The 19,884-nt window shown below is 45.1% G+C and overlaps 1 protein-coding gene and 1 pseudogene across 2 annotated transcripts in view; one reads left to right on the top strand and one right to left on the bottom strand.

Annotated features, from left to right (window-relative positions):
* PCP4 (Purkinje cell protein 4) overlaps positions 1 to 19,884 on the top strand; it is a 66,689-nt gene that overhangs the window by 12,659 nt on the left and 34,146 nt on the right. Inside the window, exon 2 of one of the 2 annotated variants that reach the window (XR_002776288.1) lies at positions 19,133 to 19,184. Coding sequence is in view for 1 of the 2 variants with exons in the window: in XM_023520520.1 (XP_023376288.1) it covers positions 14,679 to 14,681 (3 nt within the window). In the remaining variant the exon portion in view is untranslated. Of the gene's footprint in view, positions 1 to 14,662; positions 14,682 to 19,132; positions 19,185 to 19,884 lie in introns of those variants that run through there. The other variant, XM_023520520.1, reaches the window with a different exon arrangement.
* Positions 7,381 to 7,499, bottom strand: LOC111729579 (annotated as a pseudogene).

The following is a 19,884-nucleotide window of genomic DNA, read 5'->3' as shown; positions in this document are numbered from 1 at the left end:
CAACCAAATGAGAGAGTAAAAAATGTAGCAAGAAAATATGTTCTCCCTTTTACCCCAAGATTTTCTTTTAGCCAGTACAGTTTTGTGGTGATCACACGGCTACTTATTTAAAAACTAATGAAGAACTTACTCCTGTGTTAAAATTTAAGATACTTACATACATAATTTCCATATTAAGTAATATTCACTGTTTCAGTAAGGGGTGTTGAAAAATATCACGTTTTTTTTTTCCCCTCAAGCCCAGCAAATAGATACCCAGGCTTTTCTTTTTCACATGTCCCCACACTTGTTCGATATGCAGAGAAGTCCCCAACCCCACGAATTGATCCGGTCGCAAGCCCGAGGGTACTAGTGTTGTAGCTTCCGGTCTGTACTGATCTCTTTTTCTCTGGGGGTGAGAAGTCATCAGTAGGCCCCAGTGTTGACACAAACCCGCCCACGTCGGAGATGGGAGAGGATTTGAGTCTTCCTTTAAAAATCGGGCCTCTTCCTCCATTTCAAAGAATTGTAGATGCAGCCGGCAACACGCGAAACTTCATTATGCTGCAGGAACGCCGGCTCCCCAGACAGTTCAGGGTGGTTTGACGTGAGTGCGTCCTCTGCCTCGCGAGGCCATCACTACCCTGGCCCTTTCCTTCTCTTTTTCACAATTAGCTGTCACTGTTTTAAGAGCAGAGCCATCCACAAGTATTTAAAAACTGACATTCAAAACTTGTCAACTTTTGGGGCCTATCTCATCTGCCTTCCCTTAGATCGATGACAAAACAAGGGAACGCGGGGCCGTGGTCTGCAAAGTTTTCAGTAGTTCGCCCTGTTGGGAAAAATTTTTGAGCATTTTGGCATCATACATTAAAAAATTGATTTAAAAATTGCGTTTGAGTGTGCTGATATATTAAGTGTAGTTATGAAACACGCAAAAAGAAATATTAAAAAAGAGGACGATGAAATAAATGATAGTTTTAGATATCTCGCTGATTGAGATGGCTTTGTTAACCCTTGCCAAAGTTTCGAGGCACAGTATATACCTGTGAAAGTTAGTTGTTAATGGAAAAGCATGGAAATCTATAATTTAAATATTCTTGGTAACTGCACCGTTTTTTGGAGCCTAATTTTATGACCGTGGTTTTTAATCTCCTGTCGGCACTGGAAGATAGTCTAATGGAAGGGTGAGTTAGCACTTCTACAGTTTCCTTGTTGCTTTTGCTGGCCATATTGTTTTCAATCTGGGAAAATTTTATGCAGGAATTTTTTTTATTGTGTTAAAAAACACATATAAATTCTACCATCTTACCCGTTTTTAAGTATAAAATTCAGCAGCGTCAAGTTTATTTACAGTATCATGAAACAGATCTCCAGAATGTTTTCATCTCGTAAAACTGAAACTCCGTACCCATTGAACAACAGCTCCCCTTCCTTCTTGCCTGCTCTCCCCTGGTGACCACCATTCTGCTTTGTATTTTTATGAATAGTACTATAGTTACCCCGTTAAGTGAAATCATATAGCATTTGTGTTCTCGTGGCTGGCTTATTTTACTTAGCATAATGTCCTCAAGGTCCATCCATGTTGTAGCATGTGACTACGCAAGAATTTTTTAAAGCCACTTACCTGCTGAGGGGAGATTAATTTAGCTAAAGGTAGCCTGTATAATCCGTAAATCCTCTTACGGGAGCACAAGGAACTGCAATGTGGCTCTTGGCAATATTCTGAGAGCAAGTGAAAAGTGAGTGTGTCCTGGGTTATCCTCAGTCGTGGGACTCCCACCTTCTCCAATTTGCCAAGTGATGATGTCAGTATCGATCCAATTAGCTGCTGATAAAACCTAATTTCTTTCTTATTGATCTCAGATTCTAAAAAAGATATAAATAGAAATTTTTAAGTTCTCTTCACCATGCATGGTTGTGAGAATTAAACACCATAGAACCCCAGAGGTGCTATTCACACTGCCGTCTGGGTCAGTGGTACCCCTGGGGTTGTGCTGTGTGCAACATGTGCATCTGAGTGGCCCTGCCCCTCCCTGGGGTGCAGTCGGCCTGCTCAAAGACCATTGACCTAGAGAAAGACTGTCATTTCTGTGGTTCTACTCAGAATTCAAAGACTTAAAGGAGGCCACAGTTGTCATTTCATTCAAAGTAGTCACTTTAAAATAGGGAACAGAGTGCCCAAAGGCTAAACTTGTTCAAAACCACAGAGCCTCCTGAGAAAAAACCAGTCTAGGTTTCACTTACACATTTCCTATCCGATTAAATTTCTCATTTTCTGTCATATCCTATATATGACCCCATTATCTTCACTTGTCCTAATTCCATTTAAGACTTGGACTGAAATACATTAAAAATAATATCGTCCTGGATTTTTTTTTGATTAGTCTCCAGTAGAAAAAGAACCATGACAGAAATCTTGACAAAGTCATTCTTTCCTTCACCAGGTCTTCTACTTCATTTTTAGACATTTAAATTTCCACCCTGTCCCCCTCACCCTCCTTCCCCAATCATACATGGAGAAGATGCCAGTATTACAGCTCCTGTGAACTGTCTCAAAAGGTCTCTGTTGACTAAGTCCTCTTCTGCCTTGCCCGGCCGAGTTTTGAGTTTACACTGATCAGCTTCTTTCCTTGCCTTATGCGCCGTGGCTCTGTTTGAATAAGAAGGAGCATTCTGAATAAAACACCTAGAAAATGTTTGCTCAGGGAATGGTGGCCCTTTCTGTGGTCAAAACCATCGCATGTATCACCGGTAATCACTTATCCTATCAGTCGTGTTTCTTTCTGCCTTCTAGATTATGAAACTTTAAAAGACGGAGACTGAGTCTTCCGTAGCTTTTCATGTCCCAGCACATGTCATTTAACTTACATTGATGGAGAAACCATTGTGTGTTGGACATTGTCCTGGGTGAATGAATAAGACGTAGTCCTTACCCCTCAAAGACCGTATGGCATAGCAAGGGAGACAGAGCACATAAAATTAACTGGGTTGCAGGATCCATACAGAGGACAGATCTATTCACCAGATAAACCGAGTGCCAGGGAAGCAAGGATTATTGCCATTGCATAGGCCTGGGAGGGGGAGAGGAAGTGTTCAGGAAAAACTTCCCAATGGTATCAGTGCTTACAAAATTAGGGGCTCAGGAAATATTGATTATAAAAGAACCACCATAACCAATGGTTGACCTCAAAAGTCATAGGTTTTAGAATCACATGAGAATTGAGCAATCTTCAAGTCCAATGATTGGATACATGTCTATTATGATGTTACTGACTCCTGCTTAGCGCTAGACATTGCTTTAAACATGTTGGCCATTTTCCCATGTTTATTATTGAATATTTGGGTTCTATCAACTTATTCTATCTTCCTTTAAAAGTGATAAGGGAAAAAAATCTACTCAGTCTATCGGAAGCAGACGACACGAGGACAGTCAATAAGATTTTTGGAATTGTGTGTATTGTTTCGCCTTGAAAGTGCCATGTTCTGATGGCGAGAAACGCCTAAGCGCATTCAGATACACCTGCAGTCTACCTCCTGCGCGAGCGCCGTGTTCGTCCACGGCGAGCCATCCCCGCCCCTTTGGTATCTCAGGGTCCACGGTGGCTTCTCAGCCCTTATTCTTCTCTTTGCAACTTGTTCAAAGCACAGGCTCATCCTATATTTATAGTTCTTTCTCACATATGCACCAGTCCTGTCAAAATATCAAGATAATACGGCGCCACGTGGCAAACATTATTTCTAGCAATGTTCTATACCTCAGAAATGTGGGCTATTTTACCTCTTCTTGAAGATAACTTCTTAAAATAGATACAGCAATTTGTCAGGTGACTTCCACCAAAGACCGCCTGCGAGTTCATTGTTATGTTTTCATCTAGATTTCATCTTTCCCATCTTCAAAGCAGATTCATTTTTTGGTCACTCTTTTGTGAATTTCCATGTCATCATTTTTTTGCTGAGTTCTTACTGAGAGCCAGGTTTGGCTGAAATTCCGGTGAGAGCTCGCCCACAGTTGAATTTTTGATGAGGATTTTGAATTCACACATGACAAAAATATAGATGCAGTGTAATGTAACTTTAGAGCTACAAGCAGTGCCCTCAGGGGACCCTGCTCTCGCTACTATGTCCCTTCAGTATTACGACAAGAAAGCGGGCCGTGCTCTGAGGAGTTGAGCACATCTCCTCAGAAATGAGGCAATTTAAAAACCAGCGACGATTCCGTCATCTGTTGCTCGTAATCTACCTCCGTGAGAAACCTCTTCTGAGGTGATGAGAGCTCCGATGGGGTTGGGAAGTCCGAGTGAGCTTGCGACTGGGTATTGGGGACAGGACCAGTGGCCATTTGTGGGGCACAGTAAAACACAGAAATGCTGGGCTCCATGTTAAACGTTGTTAAGAATTTCAAGACGGCAATGACACAGCCTTAAACCAAGCTCGGGGCCTTTCTAAGTCAGAGGCTCTGCATGACTGCCCAGGTCACATGGCCGTGAGGCTGGCTTTTCTCCTCCCATACACCTGGGTAAGGTCATGGCTGATTTCTTTGCAGTGGAAGAGGGCTAATGAAACATAATTCCACTATACCTTTGCAACTTCTGGAGCCTCGTATGTGTTTATTTTCCCTCCCCATGTGGAGGCTTTTGGAATGCCTCATGCCCGACCATGGAGTGCTTTGAAGGTCTCTCCCACAGATCAGATGGAACCTTCTGGTTGGCTCTGAGGAAGGCCACCTAGCAGCGAGCTTGGATAAGAAGCCAGGCGATGCTGGCTGACCTTGCAGGGCCGCTGTGAGGAGGGAGTCATGCGGTTGATTCAAAAACACTTGGCAAGTCTACCTTTTTAAAAGACCATAGAAGTGCTCACTCTAACCCCCGTGTGAAAAATCCCTCCAATTCTGATCCCAAATGTCAAGAAAGTCTTCTGTCTTCGCCTTCTCTCCTTGATCGTGCCGTGTCAAGGGACACAGAGAGCATATGGATTAGGCTCGTTCCATTCAAGAAGCATTTTTGTGCTTGGGAAGCAAAAAGCTTGATTGTAGTAAGAGTCAATATATGTAGCTATGAAGCACTTGGTGTGGGCTTCGGCCATTTGTCACAGCCCTGTCCCCGGAAGGTGACCTTTAAATTACGACAGGTTTTTTTTTTTTTTTTCCTGGCAAATAATGTCATTCTGGATTTTGGAGGGGTTTGAAAATAAAATATGGAGCAAACATCCGTCAGGAAGGAGGCACAGCTGTGAGACCGAGTTGGTGGGCGGTGCTGCTGGTGTGGGTGGGCGGCGTGCGTTTTGTTTCAATGGGGAGGTTGCTAGAATTTTCCCCTCCCCAGGGAACAGCAGATCAAATGGTCTATATAGCTTTTATCTCCTCTTATAATCTGTGTCTCAATTTGCTTCTTGAGCTGTGACAGCTGATTTAGGACAAGACATTCTCTTTCCTTCCAAAAGTACACAACCTCAGACTTCTCCTGTGTCCCGAAGCTATTTTTGTTTTAGTCGAGTGAAGAAAAAAACCTGGCTGCTTCTTTATTACCAAAAAAGAAAGTCTCTAGCTTCCGAAGCCTCGAAACATCCCCTCCTGGAGAAGCACACGGGGAAGCACACAGTGCCAAGTGCACGTCTGCGTGTCATCACAAGAAGTCATTGCACAGGGACCGAGCTTCGGTTTTCCTAGGAAGACTGTACAGACAAGAGTCCCCAAAGCCAGTTAAAAAATAAGTCATGGCAACAGGGCAGAGCTGTCCGCACGGTCTCAGAGGCCTGTCTTCACAGGTGCAGGAAATGCAGCTGCAGATTTGAAGTCAGAGTGGGCGCTGAACACTGCATGGCTCAGGACCAGGGTCCCGACGGAAATATGTTCACCCATCGTTTTTCCGAAATGGTCTATACATTTTCACAGACAGAATTTTGTGTGATGTCATGTTTTTCTGCACCGAGGAGGGTCAGAAAGTATGTGTCCCACGCTGCCACCAGATGGACTGAGGCGTAACTCGTCTGCACCATTGGTGGCATGTGGGGTTGTCTTGCATTTTCTGAGCCAGTGTTTTTCCGTCCAGACAGGTGAGATGAAGTGACAAGTGTACAGACTCTGCCCAGGTTCAAATTCCACTCCCTCCGCTGGGCTCCGTGTTACTGAACCTCTCTGTGTCTCAGCTTTGGTATCTGTCAAATTATGCACGTCATGTGGTTGTTGCTATGGAAGTATTATGCTCTTGCTCCTGAGAACACATGGCTGTTTGCATTCACAGAGAGACAGAGCCTGGTGCCCTGGTGCAAAGACAGGAAAACACGCCTTTGCCAAACCTGGAAGCATCCTCGTTCGCTCAGCGGTGAACGTGGACGTCCCTTGGTTCACAGTGGATTTGGTTGTGTCCTTTCCTCTTCTGTGCCCCATTTCGAGCTTCTTATCCAAGCTCGCTGCTAGGTGGTCAGGAAGCTGAGTGCACTTGATCTTGATTGGCTCAACCACAGTCGAGCCACGTGGCCTTGGTGAGTGACCGTTCCGTGCCCAGGACAAATGGCCGCGTAGAGGCTGGCAGGGCAAGGGTCTCCCAGCCATGGGGACGTTTTCCCTTGGTTGTCATTGGCCACCATTGGCTTTTGTTAGATTACACCCAGCACCGCATCCTACCAGCCGTATTGGGGAAGGGATGGAGGCGTGGAATGCTGTTCCTGTGGAAAGCAAAGCAAAGAGGTGTCTTTCTCTGTGGCCAGTTTCTATAATCTGGGGAAACCATATGTGGGCTTTTTGTACTCACGTTAGCTTCTCTGGCCTTTGAAATAGAAAAGTTCCCCCGAAATCACATGATTCTAGAGGGGACAGGAAGGCTTGGTATTTTCACAAGGATACAGTATAGGTTTCATTTTGTTCTAGAAAACTGGCCATGCCTGTTGATTTTTCCCCTCACCATTTGTATAAGGTAGATTTGCCCTTAAATGAATTAGTTTATTGGCACGTCTCGGTTTCCGCCTTCGCATTTATCTTTTATTGAAAGTTTCCCATCTCCTTTTTTCTTTTTCTCCCTTGGCATTTGGCTGGTCAGCCATAAATTCTAGGGATGGAGAGAAAAAGCTCATTTCTTTTGTCCTTTTCTGCCTTGTTTGAATATGGTACCTCTGTGTACACAGCGAGAAATAATAAAAGATGGATATCTGTGACTTTGTCTGCGAGCCTGTTGTCTTTCCTTCAATTACAGCAGCTGTTCTAGAAAGCATCTGGCCTTTCTGCCGACCACCTTTATTCTGAGGATAATCTAAGGAACCGACACAAATTTGGGGGGGATAAAACAAAAAGTAGGGTAAATGAAGAAGCATTTCTTTTTTTCTTTTTTTTAAGTGAGGCAGCCCTTGGTTGACCTCACAGATTACGAGGACCATGTCAGCTTACAATCCCTTATTTATTTTTTACGCCTACAGCACCTGGTCTTCCTAGGTGGTCTCCCATTCAAGTACTAACCAGGCCCGGCCCTGCTTAGCTTCCAAGATCGGACAGCATCGGGCACGTTCAGGGTGGCATGGCTGTAGATGAGAAGGATTTCTCTGGGTGCAGTTCAGATGTGAAAAGTGCATGATGACATCCGCATTCAGGATCATTCTAGCACCTTACAAATCTCGGGGGCTTCCAAAGATTGCCGAAGGCAGGTTAAGTCACCCGTCATGGGGATAAATGGAGGTGGCTGTATTTGACTCATGCTTCCTTTTTTGCAACGTGAGACTTGGGGAGAGTCTGCAGATTGGGCCGGATGCACCCACATTGTCCTGGGGCCACATTGTCCCGGGGCCACTAAGTGTTCCCAGCTTCTGCACACTTGTCCTTCAGTCTTCACTCTATCCTCCTCCAGCATCTTCTCTTTCTAGAAAAAAATGCAAGCAGTGATTTGCACCAAACATACAAAATATATCCACCCCAGGATCAGAGGCCCAAGAAACTTGGCCCGATATTAATAACTTAACAACTAACAGGTAGAGGCTGTTTACTTTATGGAAGAAATGATCGCAAATACTACTAATTCTCTCTTTGGATTCTTATAATGGCCATGGGAGATGTATGTTTACTTTTTAAACTAATAATGTAATCTTTCATGAAGAAGAAACCGAGCAGATGAAGAAGCCATGACATGAGGTGTGAAGTCACTTGTAGCGAGTCCCCGGCCACATGGGAGAGCCAGGCTTCTCCAGGTCCCCAAGCCGCCGAGCCCGCTGTGCCTCGTTGCTTCACCTACTGCAAGGTGAATGCAATGGAGGAGGAGGAGGCAGACCTCTTCTTCAAGCCTCTTTCCCATACTTCGCAGCCAGATTCCTTTTAGGGAGCAGATCCGGGCAATGTGACCGTTTTTATCTCATTTAGTTATCACAGCTGGATGAAGGAGGTGTATTGTGATCCCCGTTTTACGGAAGCAGACACTGAGGCTCAGAGAAGTGAGGTGACCTGCCCAGGGTCACACAGCTGCTAAGTGACAGGGCTGGGAGAGCCGGACAGTTTGATTCCAGGTCACTCTTTTCTGTTTTGGGTCAGGTTTATTAAGGCGTAATTTATATATAACAGAAGTTACCTTTTTTAGTTGGGTAGTTGATTTGCCGTCTTAAAATTGAGATATAGACTCTTCTCTTGCCCCTAAAAGCTTTTCTGTGTCTCTTTAGAGTCACTCCCCCGCAACCACAACGCCAGAACCTACATACTTCGTCATCACACCCTAAATACAAATAAACCCGATCCACGATGCAAGGTATTTACACTGTCCTGAGGAAAGCTTGACCACATAGGCTCGAAAATAAATTAAATCACACGTTGCAAAAATTTCCAAACCATTTAATAGCTGAAGTTTTAGAAATGTAAGAAAATAACCAAGGAATGGTGGCAGCTCAAATCCTTGGTCCTTGTGAGTCACCCCAAAGTCTCAAACAGCAGAGATGTTTAAAGAGCAGGGAAGCATTAGCGTCTGCAAAGCAGCTCCAGTGCCCGTCTTTAAATGGATTTCTGTCCTTTTCCTTAAACTGACACTCGACGTCACCACCAGCTCACCCATGTGGGGGTGGGGAGAAGGCTGTGGCGAGGCTCTGGTGGCCACAGAGCGACCAGGAACAAGCCCCGGAGCCGGCAAAGGTCCTTCCGGCCATCGCTTTGCCCTGCACTGTGGGGACTGGTAACAAGCTCGAGCTGACTAGTTGGATTATATGTAGGTTTTTTTTTTTGCTTTCCTCCTTGCGCATTTATTTTCCAAACATGTCATAATGACCACATCCTCCTTTTGAAATAGAAGACAATGTTATTTAAAAAAACAATTGGCACTCAGAATTTTCAGGGTAGAAAATATTAATTCAAAAAATATGACTGCAGGATAAAGCATAGTTGAATTTCAAGGAGACAAAACACGAATCCCTAAACATGAGGATCCTTTCATAAATAGTCTCCCGAAACTAACTACAGTGATGCTAATTATTGCTATTATCACCAAGGTCAGGATGAAAATGCTAGCGGCAGAATATAGTATTTGAGGCAGAATCTCAGCCTTTGGGTCCTGCAGAGGTGAGAGGCAGCGCGGAGGAAGAATTAGAAAGGAGTATAAACATTAATGCATTTGTCCTTGAAAATCTCATCATTTTTTAAACCAACTTTTTTAAAAAAAAAGAAAATCCAGCTGCAGGTCTCTTTTGATATGAGTTTCTATACCTTTAGGGATTAAATTAGTGGAGTTTTGAATGCTCAGTTTTTAAAATGTTACTGGGAGAATTATAGACGGTTTAAAAATATCAGAGGCAAGAAATTAAATCAATTCTGTCCTTATCACAAAATGTTGGCATAAAAGTCTCTGCTGCTCCTCAGAACAGTTCAGGGACTCTGACTTGGTGGCCATCTTTAATAATGTGCCTTTGACGCTCGGAGAAGCCACGTGTTTAATGATTGCAGTGGCCCCGAGCCATCATCGACGACCCGCTGGCGGACCCATTGCTTATTCCGTTTCTCTGTGCAGTCACTGTGGTTTTACTCCTCTGTTCATTTAGAGTCTGATATTTCATCTTAGAGACTCGTGATCCTTCGTCAATAACACATTAAATATAAAACCATGGAAACCCACCGTCCTGGGTCTTTACAAACACGGCCATCGAAAGGAAGCACAGGAAAAAAAAAGCTCAGAGGGATGAACCGAGATCTTTGGGGACAGGTCTTCATCTCGACATCTCTCTTATGCAGGATATTAATTTTTCAAAGAATTCGCCATTTCCGAACCGCTCTACGCCAAAGACATGCAGCTTTGTGTTTTTCCTCTTATTTATGAGCCATCGGAGGAACTGCTTGTCGCGACGCTGCCATTAGAAATGTGACTATTAGGATGCAGCAGCACGAAAGGGAGACAGCGCCACGGAGGAAAATGGCTTAAGAAAAGATGCGTCACCAAGGAATAGGTGGCATTAAGCAGCGCTCGCTAGCAAGAGCTGCTCAGCCACCATGGGGATGGGATGGATTTTTCTTTCCTGTTTGCCAAACCTCTGCAACTGCTTGGTAGACAGAGCCCAACAGAAGCCAGAGGCTGGCAACTGAGATAAAATGCTAAAAAGAACCTTGAAATAGGTACTCCCCCTTCTCTTGATATAGAGATGCCGACCACCTGGTGCCCCCGAGGCATGCCTCTCCTGGAGAATGCTGCTGTGATGGACGGCAGGGAGAGCACGCCTACTGGGTGCCCGGGCCCTACATGTGGCCGGTAGGAGCCAGAGGTCATGATCTGTCCTTCTCGGTGGAGGGAACGGAGACTCTGCCGATAGAGATTTCCCCAGGGGTCACAGCGGGTGGGGGCGATGCCACTCACACTCCTTTCTCAAGATGGGGAAACATCCCTTGACGCCACCCACACCAGTGTGAGTTGGGGACCCCACGCTCCTGTTTCTGGTGTTAGCCGTCTTGGGTCACGCTCTTACCCCAGTACCGAGATGGTTGATTTAGTCTCTGTCCGTCCCCCAGGGGGCGAGCCGTCGGTCAGAGTGTGCCTTTCTCCTGGGGACTCCTGGGGCCCAGCGGAGTGCCTGGCTCCGGGATGGAGAAGTAAACAGTCCAGCAGTGAGTCACCCGCCCCTCACCCTGGATTGCGTCTGGGCCTCTGACACTGGATCTGCGACCTTCGCTGCCCATGGTTTTGCGCATCAGTGAATGGGCCTAATTTTGACAGCCTGCGTTTGAAAAGAATTTTTCTTTCTTAGCCCGGGACAGACCAAAGCCTTCTGATGGGAGGGTTTCCTCGTGCTGCAGCAGCGGGCGGCTGAGCCCGGGACGGCGAGCGGCCCGGTCCGCTTCCTCCCCTGATGGCTTGACGATGGGCTGAAAGAAATGCCTCTGCAAGCCAGAGGCTTCTGTGGGGTCCCCTTGTCCTTTGTCCCCTGTGAGCTTCGGCCCATGGGGGTCGTCATCTTTTCTCCAGTATTGTCGGTGCATAGAGCTCTTCCCCACATTTGGTGGCAAAATGGGTGAGCACTTTGGGGAGATGAGGCAAGAAAGGGAAATCGTGAGGTCCCCGGGGATGACCTGGACCCTTACTGCTTCAAGAGGCTCTTTGTTCTCCAGCCCTAAGGTGGTGACTTTTCAAAGTGGTGACTTTCTAGTCAAGTCGTATCTCACCGAATTAAACATCAAGCTAAGTTTTTGGTGCGAATATAGATTTATCCACTGAAACGCTATAGGTGTAGATTCAGAAAATATTCCCCAAATATTATTTGTTCCCCAGATTTAACCAGCTGGAATTCATTTCATGTTCCATTCTCTTCAAACCTCCGAAATGAAAAATAAAGGCGTTTTAATGGGAACATGCATTTCGTCATCAAGATGAACTAATGCATACTGGCTGTCTTCCAAGTAGACATAATCTGTCTGATGCTCTGCATTTGTATTAACGAGGAAGCAGGTTTTGGTAATTCAGCTGCATGGATGACATACGACTGGCATGTCCTATTCTGTGGGTGTCAGTGGCAGAGTCTGAAAGATGGGACCCTTTCCTGCGGTTTTCTAGAAAACACGTAGTAAAACAGCTCAGAATGACAGCATCAACTCAGAGCCTATGGAGATGGCCCATGACAAAGCTGCCAACGAAAAGTCTCAAAGACGCTGTTAGATTAATTTTCTAAAGCCTTAAAATCGCTCAGCGTCTCCAACTTTTATTTCCTTTACGTGGTTCTTTTTCGTACACGTGACCAGGGCCTGGTGGACCGCACAGGAGCCTGAGCCAAAAGGGAATGAATATCACTGCGCCACGAACACTGGCGGACCCCACCTTTACGTCATATGTCGATGTCTGCCGATCACGACTTATTGCGGTACTTTTTCTTTTGTAAAATATTACCTTTTTTTCAGCCTTATTGAGGTGTAATTGACAAGTGAAATTGGAAAGTGCACAACGTGTGCCCTGTGGAAGATCCCCACCGTCGAGTCCGAGTCAATCACCACGTCCATCCCCTCGTGTATTTACTATTTTTTTTTTTTTGGTGAGAACACTTAAATTTCACTCTTAGCAAATTTCAGCGACACGGCCCATGTTATCTACTATCATCATCGTGTCGCACATTAGATCCTCAGACCTTATGCATCTTACGACTGAAGGTCGGTGCTCCTTTCTGTCCTCTCCCTTGTCCCCCAGGCCCCAGGCCCTGACAGCCACCATCTACTCTGCTGTTTGCAGATGCCACAGTGATCCCGTGCGGTATTTGTCCTGACGAATGAGTTTCTTGGCGCCTCCTTGTAGTCTGTGCCTGAGATAAATGCCTCCCTCCCCTTACCTAACGGAGACTGGTCCAAGAACACTAAGATTTTGTAATAGATTTCACGAGGAAGAATAGTGGGCTGAGAAATAACTGAGACAGTCCTTTGCAAAGGAAACTGGGGCTTCGTGACAAACACGCAGTCAGGCTCTTTTTGAGCCTGCTGCTGATGGTCCAAGTGACAGCATGCTTTCCAGTCAAGCTGACACCGTTGGGACACAGGTACCACTGATGTGTGTACAGGCCCTGGATGTGGCATGCAAGTGGCCAGTCATGCCTGAATAGCCACACTCAGCTCAATGTACAGGGAGAAGTGGATCCAAAGCCGGTTATTCACTGGACGTGGCCTGTTCCGTTAGTGGGATATCTTATAGAAAAAGCTTGTCTATGATTTGGCAACTTGGTCGAAGAGAGTCGGCCGGCCACATTTATGTGCCGCGTCAGACGCCTCTCACGTGTCACTCCAGACCTATCGGTGAGGTCCCTTGTGGGCAGCCAGCTCGGCATGGGCTCCCCAGACTTGAGACAGGTGTAAAATGACAGGATGTCACCTCCTGCCCACGCCGCGTGTCTCCACCTCCCCACCTCCCGTCCTGGCACTGCTTCCTTGTCCCTGGGCACATGCCAGGTGCCAGACATGCCCAGTCTCGAAGCAGCGGGAACGAACTCTCTGTGGCGCATGTCGTGGGCCAGTGAGCGGCAGGAGCTGGTGGGTAATCGTTCGCCTTCTCCCGCTGGGGTCTGTCCTCAGGCGCAGCCTCATCTGGACGCACCTGCTTCGCCGGCTGGATGACCAATCCTCGCATCGGCTCTCTCTCCTCCCTCCTTCCGCCCTTCCTCCCTCCTTCCCGCACCCTGCCTTTCATTTGCAGTACAAACGGCCTTTGTCTCAGCTTCTGCTTTATAGGAAACCAAACTAAGACATATTCTGTGTTTTTTTGCCGGTAGCCCTTGCTGCATCGGGACTGTCAGGAAAAACTCCTTCAGAAATTATACCTTTTAATACCACTTCTGCCTTTTTATAGATACTTGGCATGCACTAGATTATCAGAAGGAACTATCGTATACTCACTCTTTATTTAGGCTTCTTTTAATTAGGGGTTTATTAAATTCTGAAATGCTATCTTGTTATTAGTTAATGTCACCGAGGAAGGACGTGCGATGTGAGCTGCTTCGCGAGTGTCTAAGGGTTGAGAACCCACAGAAGTCCCTTGCTGGCAGTGGTTCTGCCTCATTCCCTCAGATTTCGTCATTGCCACTCGACACATCCCACGGCACACGTGCAGGCCCCCAGCCTGTGCTGGAAACGAAGGTTATTTTAATGCTGTAATTTTAACTTCTTGCATTGTGTCCTCAGACGAGGATTTAGCATGTCCTCATGGTAAAGTGGGGACACCAGAAAGAGGTGGTTTTGAAGAAAATGAGCTGAGGAGTCTTCTTATTTGTGATTATAAAGGTAAATCGAATGGAAAATCTCCCTCACACAGGACCCTCTGTCCCTTAAAGAGGTCCTGGGGATGACGACAAAGACGCTGTCTTTTCCCAATTAGTGTTGACATGCAATATTACTTTATATTAGTTTCAGGTGTGCAGCATAGTAGTTAGATATTTACATAATTTACAAAGGGATCCCTGATTAGTCTGGCACCCACCTGGCACCACACGTAGTTATCATGATATTATCGACTGTATTCCCTGCGCTATACTTCACCTTCCTGTGACTGTTTTGTAACTACCAATCTGGACTTCTTAATCCCTTCACCTTTTTCACCCAGCCCCCCAAATCCCCTCCCGTCTGGCAACCGTCCGTTTGCTCTTGTATCTGTGCGTCTGTTTTCATTTTGTTTGTTTATGTTTTCTTTAGATTCTACAAATAAGTGAGATCACATGGTATTTGTCTTCCTTTGTTCGACTTATTTCACTTAGCATGATACCGTCTAGGTCCATCTGTGTTGTTGCAAATGGTAAGATTTCATTTTTTATGGTCGAGTAATATTCCATTGTATATATGAACCACGACTTCTTTATCCAGTTGTCTCCTGATGGGCGCTTAGGTTGCTTTCAAGTCTCGGCTATTGTAAATAGCGCTACGGTGAACATAGGGATGCATAGAGCTCTTTTTGAATTAGTGTGGACCGGGTCGTTGTCTTGATGTGTTTGAAGACGGAATGCCAGTGTGCCCGAGGGGAATGTGCACAGAGCTGGCTTGAGCAGCGGGGACTCTGATTTCAGACAGCCAAAGAATGAGAGGATGGTTAGTCTTCTAGACGTATAAGAGAATATGGGAGAAGATGCTGGGTCTGCGGTGAGCAGGTGTGGCCGAGGGTCCCAGACAAGAGTGTTTTCTGAACATGAAGTCATTAGGGTGGGGGTGGGGCTGGAGTTGACCAGGAGAGGACCTGAATGAGAACATCTGTGCCAAGTGCCATGACAAAGAAACATGGCGAGATTTTCCTGGAAACAGAATTATGAGGCGAGCTCCTGGTTCTGGTTTTCCCAGTGTTGAAATCGATGCTGACTTTTTCTTTCTTTCTTTCTCTCGTTCGTTCTCTCTCTCTCTCTTTCTTTCTTTCTTTCTTTCTTTCTTTCTTTCTTTCTTTCTTTCTTTCTTTCTTTCTTTCTTTCTTTCTTTCTTTCTTTCTTTCTTTCTTTCTCTCTCTCTCTCTCTCTCTGTCTCTCTCCCTCTCTCTCCCCCCTCCCTCCCTCCCTCCCTCCCTTCCTTCCTTCCTTCCTTCCTTCTTTTCTTTCTTTTTAACCTCTACTTGTTTCCCAACCAAAGAAAAAGTAAGCAAAAGCCATGTATATGAACTACTGCTACTGCGAGTAGCCATGACAATTGACTCTCTAGACCAGTCTGAAAACAGTGAAGCAAATTTCTGCTGATAAGAAGGTATCGAATGCCACATGCAGAAAGCTCCCAGTACAGTTCATGTTTGGTTTTCTACATAAATTGGACAATATTGGACAGTTCTGCACATCTGCTTTAACCTGGTAATTGTTACTGTGCATATTTGGTCAGAGAGGATGCTTCCTGCCTTCTGCATGTCCTGATCGGTTAAGTTGGATTGATATGTAAATAGAATGATGCAGTGTTGGTAGTCATAATATCAATGAATCATTTCTCAAGCTTCCAGCAAAGAACGCCAACATCCAGCACCTCATGTCAGGGTTTCCCCTCAAGACAGTTCATCACGCTCTCTTCCTGTAATGCTTCATCTTATTTACTGGTCTACTTAGTATAGATGATGCTCTTAGTATAGATGTGGCTACTTCTGTTCAGCAGACAACACAGGTTCTCGGGATGTTGAGCTCATGTAGGGCACTAATGGATGGAGGAGGCTGGGTCTTCTTGGGGATGAGAGTGGGCGGGGAGAAAAGGCCGCCTCCTCCTTCAAGATGCTAACTTTTATCACCTCATGGAGAAGTGGTGAGGAGGGTAACATATTTTCCTACTAGACTTTGGAGAATGACATCCATCCATCCACCCAGCCATCCATTTTAGCATAGCCTAGCGATGAGTTCTTGTGTTACTTAAACTTTAAAAAAGACTTCATAGCATTTCTACAATTGATCTGTGGATTGTTGGTTTGACTCTGCTTTTTTCTGTAAGTCAGGTGTTCTCATGACTCTCAGCCTGTGGATGCTAATGAAGTCACACTGAACTTCGCATGGGAATCCCCCTGCCTCATTACTGCCCACCTGCCGAGGAGGCCCTCAGGGGGATGCTGGGAGATGCTCAGGCTCAGTAGTTCAAAGGGGGGACTTGGGAGCCTGTGTTTCTGGGTTAGGGTTGTGTCTCTGCCACTTTCCAGCTACATGACTTTGATCAAGTTCCTCTCTGTGCCTTAGGGTACAATCTGTAAAGTGAGGCTGATGAGCATAATGATGGCATCTAGCTCAGCATCAGAATTCTATGAGCACTTGGGTCATATCTGGCCTCGGCATGTGTAAGCTGTGATCACCCCTGAAACCAGCCTGACTTAGACCTTCTTCATTGACTAATTCAGGGAAATTTCAACCACCTCGCCTGGTGACAAAACAACCATATGTGTTGACCACTGTGGACCTGGGAACAGGAAAGCTCTTGGATAATTCCCCCACTGCCCTCGGCCTTGCCTTAAAGAGGTCATGACGTCTCAAAGTATTCTGGAAGGAGATGCTTTCAGTGACTAGTTCTTTTTTTGCCAGGATCATTTTCTGATCCGAGACACCATCCCTTTATGACATCTATCAGCTCCATTTTGTCTCCATCAAATGAGACCTAACACAAAAACCCTGTCTTAGAAATCCTGAAAATATGACTCCTTTTTCTCTCCTATGCACATTTCATTTTATTTCTTTTCCCTCAGGTTTCTAAAACGTGATCTTTTATGCACTGAAGTATTCACGACATTGAAAGGTGTCAATGTTTGAGGTATTTCAAGCCAGCGGACTTGAGCATGCACCTGTTTTGCACTTGTATTCCATTTAATTAGACGTTATTCAACTCTAGAACACTGTCCTTTTATTTCATGGATTTTTTTTTTTTTAAGATAAGCCGTCTGCACATTCTGCAGGGGAGGGTGAGGGTTTAAACCCCAGAGCATTTCAGCTGCTAAATGTGCCACTAGCTTGATTGTCCATAGTGGTGATCTGAGCTCCACCCAGTGCAGCAGACATACCAGCTTAGTGTTTGAAAAGAGACATCAGAATAAGCACAGGCAAGAGCAAGAAGCGTTTTTACTTGTGAATCTATTATCTTTAGAAAATGTGTAATTTGGTTTAAATCGAGGCAGTGTATATTAGAGTTTAAGCGCTTTGGGTAATGATGCCATACGATGAGGATCTAAATGGAGTTGGGTGAAGATCGACTGATGTTTGGCTAAGACTTGCCACCTTCTCCCTCCATGGGAACATAGGGAAGATCTAGCGTTCTGAAAATTAAGATGTTACAAGTTAAATATGAAGAAGGGACCCATATTTATGTAAACTTTCCAATTTATCATCTTTCTTTCCACTTCCTGCCAGAGAGAGGTGGGTTTTCTCTCTCAGAATGGGACAGAGCAACTGCTCCCAACCCTCCACCTGAGTGGGCATTGGCACTTCACATTGATTGGGATTCGGTGTGTGTACGTGCGTGTGTGTGGGTTGATTGATAACAAACGGAAGACTTGACTTCGCCTCTCTCAGGTTAGTGTCTGTACAAGGCAATGAGCATACACGTGGGTGGTTACCATTGTCAGCAGAAGTCTTTATTATTCACCTTATTTGTTTACACTAATCAGAACTCAAAAGCAAGATCTTCCCAGTCAAGGGTTGACCAAGGACCTGGGAATTTCTCATGATGACATTGAATGCTAATGGGAACTGGTTATTGTTTTTTTGATATTGTTTTTAGATTGGAAGTCCTGGACCCAAATTAAAATTTAAGGGTAGCTTTGGCCCTTAGTGGAAGTCACCTAGAGTGGCGTGCTCCTCATTCAGTGTTCCACCTTTCTTTCCAGGGTCCCATTCTGATAGTTAGGGAAGAATGACAATTTCTGCAAGACACTAACCTTTGGGCAAGAAGCCAGGTCTCCAGTCTTGTGCCACCAATTAGCTACGTGACTTTGAGTGAATCAGTCCTGGCTTCATTTTCTTCGTCTGAAAGTTAGAGACTTTGTAGTCATTTTAATCCTTTTCAACTTAAAGCACATTTTCTGATAATTACCAGAAAACTGAATTGACAAAGTACTTCTCTCCACTGGCTAGAACAATTCTGAACATCCTGTCATTTAAAGGCAGTAGCTGGACTGGCTTTGAGGAAACAAGTTACATCTTTACACATGTAACGCATTTCACATGGCTCCCCAGACCTCACACACAAGAAATCTCACTTAAAGATTCAAATCTAACCGTAAGATATTCATACTTCTGGTCAATCTGGTAAAATGAAAATGTGCATGATAAGCATAAGCGATGACAGGAAAAACAAACAAACAAACAAAACAACAAACTCAACAATAAGAGAAATCTTGAATATCAACATAGAATTTTCTTAGTTGATTAAAAATTATTTAAAAATAAGACATTGGACTTTATGGTTGGGATGAGAACGTAGCAGTGTTTGGCTTCCGTTGCTAGTTCTGATCTTCTCACGTTCGGCCCAAACCCTTTGCTGTTGTATCATATTTTTGACAAGGTTATGCTTCATCACAAATGTCATCCCATCTGGTTGCCCTTGATGTGGACAAGGGTGGCAGTCTTGCAACTTCAGTAGATCTTTTCTTGGGTTGGTCTTTTCCTGGTCTCATGAGCCCCTCGTTTTAACCATCTGAGTTAAAGTAACATAGAACTTGATATGATGCAAGAGATATTTGAAACAATAAAAGAGAAGAAAATCATTCTGAATATATCTGATACCAATTTCTCTCTCTCTTTTTTTTTATGCCTTTAGCGACAAGGTGCTGGGGCCACCAATGGGAAAGACAAGACATCCGGCGAAAATGGTAAGATGAAATGAATAGTCCAACTATTTGCTTTTTTCCCACCTGCAGCCTTGGGCACGTGGCAGGTGTGGATCATGAAATCGCCTTACTATATATGTCTGCGCTTCGGTTTAGAGTGGATTTTGGCAATTGTCAGTGAGCCCCGCGGTCTGGTTTTATAAAGAAAACCGAGCTAGCTAAGTGTAGTGATAAGAACAGCTTCCTCCCCAAAGGAGGACTCCCATTTTGGGCAACATGATAATTACAATGCAAATATAGTTCTCTGCTTTCTTCATTAGGGTTGGTGAGAATCAGCCGAGTTGTTGTGAGGATAAAAATAAGATCAAATGAGATAAGTGCTTTGAAAACTGTGAAGCACTCAACTCCTTGAAGGAGGTTTTAAAATCTGCTTCAGCCCTCCCTGTGCACGGAGCACAGCGCTGGTCCCAGGGGAGGTGCAGGACCATGAGTGTCCCTGCTGTCATTCACCAGCAAGTAAAAATATATAGCAGAGACCAGAGCAGTTGCCACCCGCGACTCCAGTCTCCACGTTGGCCTTAAATTGTAGGAATGATCATATTTTCTGGATGAGGAAACTGAGCTTGGAGCGGAGGAGCTAGGACGTGAGCACGGATAGGAAGAAGATGGACTTGAAGGAGACAGAGCGGGGTGTGAGCCCAGCTCCCCAGTTTTAGGGGTCGTGATAGGGGATGGTTTGCAA

The sequence above is a fragment of the Pteropus vampyrus genome, unplaced genomic scaffold (genome assembly GCF_000151845.1).
Source record: "Pteropus vampyrus isolate Shadow unplaced genomic scaffold, Pvam_2.0 Scaffold270, whole genome shotgun sequence".
In the NCBI taxonomy this organism is placed as follows: domain Eukaryota; kingdom Metazoa; phylum Chordata; class Mammalia; order Chiroptera; family Pteropodidae; genus Pteropus; species Pteropus vampyrus.
The sequence above is the reverse complement of the archived record's forward strand: the minus strand, read 5'-3'. Positions and strand labels throughout refer to the sequence as shown.